The sequence below is a fragment of the Xyrauchen texanus genome, chromosome 39 (genome assembly GCF_025860055.1).
Source record: "Xyrauchen texanus isolate HMW12.3.18 chromosome 39, RBS_HiC_50CHRs, whole genome shotgun sequence".
Taxonomy (NCBI): domain Eukaryota; kingdom Metazoa; phylum Chordata; class Actinopteri; order Cypriniformes; family Catostomidae; genus Xyrauchen; species Xyrauchen texanus.
This window is the reverse complement of record NC_068314.1, coordinates 10,364,285-10,371,652: the sequence shown is the minus strand read 5'-3', so window position 1 is coordinate 10,371,652 and position 7,368 is coordinate 10,364,285. Positions and strand designations below refer to the sequence as shown.

General features: G+C 36.5%; 1 protein-coding gene across 1 annotated transcript in view; it reads right to left on the bottom strand.

The window, feature by feature from the left end:
• Nucleotides 1-3,593: 3,593 nt before the first annotated feature.
• sarnp (SAP domain containing ribonucleoprotein) overlaps nt 3,594-7,368 on the bottom strand; it is a 39,562-nt gene continuing 35,787 nt past the window's right edge. The window contains exons 7-11 of the mRNA XM_052111705.1: nt 7,198-7,229; nt 6,523-6,542; nt 6,340-6,408; nt 5,878-5,964; nt 3,594-3,805 (exon numbers count right to left, since the gene is read on the bottom strand). Coding sequence (XP_051967665.1) covers nt 3,764-3,805; nt 5,878-5,964; nt 6,340-6,408; nt 6,523-6,542; nt 7,198-7,229 — 250 coding nt within the window. The 3' untranslated portion in view covers nt 3,594-3,763. The remainder of the gene's footprint in view (nt 3,806-5,877; nt 5,965-6,339; nt 6,409-6,522; nt 6,543-7,197; nt 7,230-7,368) is intronic.

Below are 7,368 nucleotides of genomic sequence, written 5' to 3'. Positions count from 1 at the left end.
AGGTTTTACAGCTCCAATCCAGCAAGTACCTGTTTTTCAGCCATGCTATTTAAATCAAGTTTAAAGTTCTCTTCTCTTATACCTCTGCAGCTACAGATAATTGCAGTAAGTTTTTTTTTGGCAGCTTGCCAGTATGGTGATCAGGTAGTCTTGATCATGTAATTGAATACTATGGATAATACGCCTCTTTTACGTACAGTGCTGTGTAGAAGTATTTGCCCCATTCCCAATTTGTTCTATTTTTGTGTATTTTTCATACTAAATTCTTCTAGATCTTCAAATTACTTATAATATAAAACAAAGGCACCTGAATAAACACAAAATCAATTTTTCAAATATGTGTGTGTGTGTGTGTATATATATATATATATATATATATATATATATATATATATATATATTACTGAAGCAAACAAGTTATCCCACACCCTGATCACCCATGTGAAAAACAAACTGCTACTTAATAGCTGGTTGTGCCATCTTTAGCAGCAACAACTGCAAGCAAACACCTCTGATAACTGGAGATCAGCCTTTCACAACGCTGTGGTGGAATTTTGGCCCACTCTTTTTGCAGATCTGCTTTAGTTCAGCCATATTGGAGGGTTTGAGCATGAACTGCCCATTTAAAATCCTGCCACAGCATTTCAATTGGGATCAAGTCAGGAGCTCGACTAGGCCACTCCAAAACTTACATTTTCGCCATTTGGAGATGGACTTACTCCTATGCTTTGGATCATTGTCTTGCTGCATAATCCTGTTGTGCTTGAGCTTCAACTCATGGACTGATGGCCAGAGGTTCTCCTTAAGGATTTTCTGGTAAAGAGCAGAATTCATGTTTCCTTTTTATTGCAAGTCACCCTGGCCCTGAAGCAGCAAAGCACCATTACACTACCACCACCATGCTTGACCACAGGCATTGTTGTTTTTGTGGAATTCTGTGTTTTTATGCCAGATGTAATGGGACCCCTGTCTTCCAAATAGTTCCAATTTTGACAAATCAGTCATCAGAACACTCCCCCAGAAGGTTTAAGGATCATCAAGGTGTAAGATTATATATGCAGAAGAATTGAAACAACATATATTTGGATCTAGGAAAAACCCAGCCTTTCAGTTTGGAATGTTTCACAGTCATAAATCAAACGCCCCAGGTGCCCCGATTGATCAGAAAAGCCCCTCTGCAACCTGATTTCCCCCACACAGTTGAAGCAGACTTCTCTTCTGTAAGGTTACAATAACAATCAGATCTTAATCTAGCCTTGCTAGACAATGCTGAAAATCACTTTGAACGGTGGTAACATTTGTACCTAACATGATGGAACTCTTTAAAATGAGTGTAGTGATGTGCAATCACCTATAATTGATAAATATAATCTTTAATTTTGTATGATTGATCTCATTTTACTAAGAATGGTTTAACTTGATAAAATACAATGATGTTTAAAACCAATATGATTTTGTAACCAGAGATTTTCATGTTTTATTACCTACACGTATAACATCCATAAAAACATGTCATGTTTAGAATGTAAACATTTGTTTGTGTATGAAGAAAAATCTGATGACAATGAATATCATGTCTCTTGTACCATTCTCAAGATAGAAAAGCTCATGATTAAATCTGCACTATTTTTGAGTGCGACATTTTTAAGAGTCTGAAACAAAGAACCATATCTCAACTGTCGGAAAAGACAGCACAGTTGACCATGTGACTCTGAAAAGTCACTTCTGATTGGCGCAGGACACCTTTGAGGGATGCGGCCAATCTCAGTTCAAATAGTTCCAAACAGGAATAACTCGCTCTGTTGACTCTTCATCCTCTTGAGGCTCTTCGGCCTGCACATGTTTCGTCTGGTCACTCCGCTGACAGCCAGGTCCTCCCAAGTGAGATCCAAGGGAAATCGGGACTCGATATCCTGAGGAGGAGTGAGAAGGCCTTGCCTCACAGCTAACCTCACCATTCATACAGACAATAAATTCGGTCACAAAGAGATCAAAACATCGACGGAACGAACTTTCGACCAAGTGCCAATAACATTGCCGAACCTTTCAACGAACACAAGGAAACACCACAAAGACAAGCAAATACATCTCCAATATTGTGCTCAAAGTGCTGGTGTAATTATCAAATGATTTGGGTAATCCGATAGCAAATCGATGTAGACTCAATGTAGGATGAAATAGTTCTTAAGGCATTGTCGATAGACTCCATAGAGTTCATCTTCACTGTACTGATCAGTTATTTCACATTCTGTCACTACTCACCAACCTGTCTCATGTATATAAGTGTTAGATTAGATTTATGTTTAGAATAGCAATAGTTTGTCTGTAGTCAAAGATGATTTGACTGTGGTATATTTTGATAAATAATCTCATCCCTGTTTCTAAAAGATTTCGCTTCAAATCCGTACCTAAATACATGTAATCTTTTCAATAAGCAATTTGAATATTACTCCAATAAGAGAGTTAATCATAATTCCCCTATTAAAGCTAATTGCTTACTGTAAAAATTGTGAGCTGATAGAATTAGACGTTGTATTATGTTTTCAATGGTGGAGATTTTTTTAATTTATCTAATTTATAATGGTTGTCGAATGCGACTAATTCCGTTATACATTTCCTTACCTAATAAGGACAGTTTAATTTAGTTCATAGCTCACATATTTCGGGACCCTAAATTTAGCATGCATGCAAATTACCCTACATATTATGATGGTAAAATGTGTGCAAAATACCCATTTTAACTGATTGAGTTCACATCTGTAAATTATATATGTATTAAACCAACAAAGGTTTTGGCAAAATTCAGATAAGACTTAATGTTCTTCTGAGTTAGAGCTGGTTTTCGCCTCGCCACTCTTCAATGGATGCCATTTTTGCCCAGTGTCTTTCTGATAGTGGAGTCATGACAGTGACCTTTATTGATGTGCGAGGGGCCTGCAGTTCCTTGGATGTTGTCCTTGGTTTTTTGTGACTTCCTGGATGAGTCGTTGCTGTGCTCTAGGAAGGTTCACTACTGTGCCAATTTTCTCCATTTGGAAATAGCGGCTCTCACTCGGGAGTCCCAGAGCCTTTGAAATACACAAGTGTGGGAAGGGTTACAAAAGCTATCTCAATCAACTTTTTCGTCATCCTTTCGGGAATTTCTTTTGACCATGGCATAGTGTATAGGGTGAGAGCTTTTAGCCAAATTCATGCTGCTGAAAGTTATATTTATGTGTTGATTTGATTGAACAGGGCTGGCCGTAAACAGGCCTGGGTGTGTCTACTCTGAATGCAGTTCCATAGATTCGGGGATTTAGTAACTAAGGGGGTAAATACTTTTTCCACATAGGCCCAGTTGGTATTGGATAACTTTTTTGCCTCAATAAATAACAATAATTTACAACTGTATTTTATGTTTACTCCTTTGCTTTATGTTAGATTTTGTTTGATTTTTTTTTAAACTATTGAGTAGAAGATATACACAAAAACAGAAGAAATCAGGATGGGGGAAAATACCTTTTCACAGCAATGTAAAAAGTTCCACACTCCTAGAGTCTGGCATAGCACTGCCAGAGTACTAAAAAACATTCACCAATGGAGGAAATAAAAGATGACAATTTCGTAAAGAAATGGGGTATATTTAATGTAAATGGCACTGAAATAACAGAAAACCATGGCATTACAGAATTACATTTAAACCTAAAAAATAAAAAAAAATTATATATATTCTTTATATATATTTTATATATATAAAGAAGTTAAAATAGGGTCAGATCCATTTTCATACATTTCCAAACCGCTCGGCACGTTTACGCTTCTTTGCCTGAAAGAGAAATAGTGGGAAAAAAAACAGAATGAAAAGAAGAAAGAATTGAAAACAAGATCATAACAGACATAAGTGACATAAATTAACCTTACCATGGCAAATTCTTAAGTGTATTTTTATAGACTGTCCATTACCTGTTTTTCTGCACTAAAAGCCAACAAAAATTATCAATACAAACCAGCAGGCCACATTAATATTAAAGAAAGCCAACAAGACCTAGCCTGAAGGCCTATTCAGACCAAGCCAGAATTTTCATTACGAATGTTCATAGGGAACAAACACCTGGTCTGAAAAATCAATTGTCCGTTGACAATCCAAAGTTGTTTTTTTATCAAATCTTATTTCATACAAATTCCTTTAATTTAAACATTGGTCACCAAAATTTACTCCATTTAATAATTTAAACCATAACTTGTATTACACATAGATAACTAATATTGGCATTATATTCATGCCGATTAGCCAGAGGGGAACTGGCCCTCCCAGTGAGCCTGGTTTCACCCAATGTTATTTTGCTCCATTATCTACATCATATGGTGTTTTGTGTTCCTTGCCACAGTCGCCTTTGGCTTGCTGACTTGGGCATAATGTGAAATAAAATACAACGGCAAGAAAAAGTATGCAATCCCTTTGGAATTACCTGCATTTATGTATAAACTGGTCTTAAAATCTGGTTTGATCTTCATCCAAGTTACAACAATGAACAAACACAGTCTGTTTTAACAAATAAAGCACTAATAATTGTACTGTTCTTGTACATACTGAATACATCATTACAACATTCACAGTGTAGGTTGGAAAAAGTACGTAAACCCTTAGGCTAATGACATCAACAAAAGCTTATTAGAGTAAGGTTTATGATGGCAAACCTGGCATCCAATTAATAAACAAGATTGGAGATGTGGGTTACAGCTGCTTTGACATATAAAAATCACTCAAACAATTAAAGTTTGCTATTCACAAGAAGCATCTGCTGACTTGGACCAAACCTTGCAAAAAATAAAAAAAATAAAAAATAAAATCTCTGAAGACCAATAAAAAATTGTTGCTTTGTATAAAGCTGGAAAGGGTAAAAAGTTATCTTGAAGAGCTTAGATATTCATCTGTCCATAGTTAGACCAACTGTCTATATATGGAGACGATTTAGACATGTGGCTACTCTCCCTAGAAATGGCTGTCCAGCCAAGATGTCTCAAAGGGCACACTGTAGAATGCTCAATGAAGTAAAGACAAAGGAATCTTTGGAACTGGTTAGCATCTCTGTTCATGAGTCTACTATATGGTAAACATTAAAAAGGCATGGTGTCTATGACAGGACACCACGAAGGAAGTCACTGCTTTCCAACATAAACTTGCTGTATTCCTGAAGTTTGCCAAAGACCACCCTGACACTCCACAAAGCTACTCGGAATAAAGCTAAGGTTGGATTTATACAAGAACACACAGCACTACGTATGCCGTAAAAACGGAACTGCATACCAACATGAAATTATCATCCAAATGGTAAAGTACAGTGGAGGGAGAATCATGATTTGGCGCTGCTTTGCTGCTTCAGGGCCAGGATCACTTGCCATCATCGAGGGAAAAATGAATTCCCAAGTTTATCAAGAAATCCTACAGGATAATGTCAGGGTGGCTGTGCACCAGCTGTAGCTCCTAATAATCCTAATCGGCTGTGTCACTCTACTTTCTCCTCTCCACCAATAGCTGGTGTGTAGTGGGTGCACCATGGCTGCGTCACATCATCCAGGTGGACGATGCACACTGGTGGTGGAGGAGAGTCCCCTGTAAACTACGTAAAGTGCTTTGAGTGTAGTTTCAGAAAAGAGCGACAATATATAAGTGTAATATTCATTCAGTAATTTATCAACTGCAGTGCTTACATAGCAACCTGCAAGGTTCCGTTGCAGTTAGGAGGCTGTCAGGATACAGATAGCTGACTCTACTGAGAGACTCTTCAAAAGCTTTGCTAAAAACTATGGAAATAACACTCCTCACATACACAATTCAATACCACAAACTGATTATCTGTTATTGTCACATATATGAGAATATGTCTGCAGTTATACCTCTGAATCATCCACTCCAGTAGAGGCTGCACTTGTGAGAATGCCAAATCTCTCTTTTCTCTTCTTCAGCTTTTCATCATCCTCAAACTAAAAAAATAAAACAGACAAACAAAAGTCAAAGCAAAAGCACAGTTTACAAAGCAATGGTTCAATGCATGTTCTTAGTTTCCATTTCAGATGTACACTGCAAATCTGTAAACAGTAAAAAGGGAGTGGAAGAGAAAGATAATTGGGCCTCGGGGTGGACTATATCCCGGTAAAATCTGTATACTGTTGATATGTTAACCGGAAGAAATTTGAATATAGATTGAGATTCTGCAAAATGAAATCGGGCATGCAGGTTCCAATCAAAGGTTGCACTAAAAATAATGATTATATTATAAACATTGTATTATATTTGGTTATTAGTTATTTTTTGGTGTTTTTGTATTAAAAGGTGCCTTTTTCTCAAAATTAAGATACCTTTTTAGAAACTGAGGAAACATTCATGCCAAACCGTTCTGCCCTCTTCTTTAACACCTCAACGGTCACCTGACAGAGAGTGGTGCATTTAACAATACTTTTATAAACAGCAGATATATGAAGGCAAGATTTTTTCAGACAGTAAAGTTGTCAAAAATGTGCTACCAGATTACTTGCACTTACTTTGGGAATGGCTGAAGTTCCTAAAACACAAACACAAATAATCAGTGGGACAAATACTTTTCATTAAAAAAACATTTGAAGTACTTTCCTGGTTGTGGAAGAACCAGATTCCTGCACCACTGTCAAATATGTATGCTATAGCTTGCAGTTAGCTATCTGAGGATGCTATAGGCTAGCTGAGCTAGAAGTCTGAACTGAACTTGAGAAGACACAATGACTGGGCACTGCGACAAAAAATATATATAATAAAATATTTAATCAGTATCAAACGCAAAGACAATTTTCAAAGTCAAGTTATCAAACAGAATCTGTCTAAAACTACAAAAACACTGTTTTATTAAACCACAAATGGCTGCAAGAAATTGTCATTTTTTAGCCTACATGGTTTGTGTGTTTGAGAGTTAACAAGTGATGCGCTCTTCTGTTTTCATGCTCTGGGCTCATGATGCCCTGTATTTTAGTGCTCTCAGAGCAGTTCATGTCCATTGTAAAAGCAAAGTGCTGCAAGATCACACATTAGCACAATTCCAAACATTTGTTACCATGAAGTTATTTTACAAATAAAAAAAGAAACACAGTACCATAGAACATTCAATGACAAGGCTTTAACAAATTTGACTTAAGAAAAAAAAAAAAAAAAAAAAAAAAAAATAAGAGAACAAAAACAAAACTCACCTTTGGAAGATTCAGACACAGTCAGCCCAAACCTAATTAAACAAGATGCAATTTTTTTAATATTTAGGAATATTAGGAAGCCTAACACACACAATCATCCATTGCATTATACATGATTGCATTATACATTGCATCATAGCAGCAATGACAATACTTCAATAAGAAACTCAA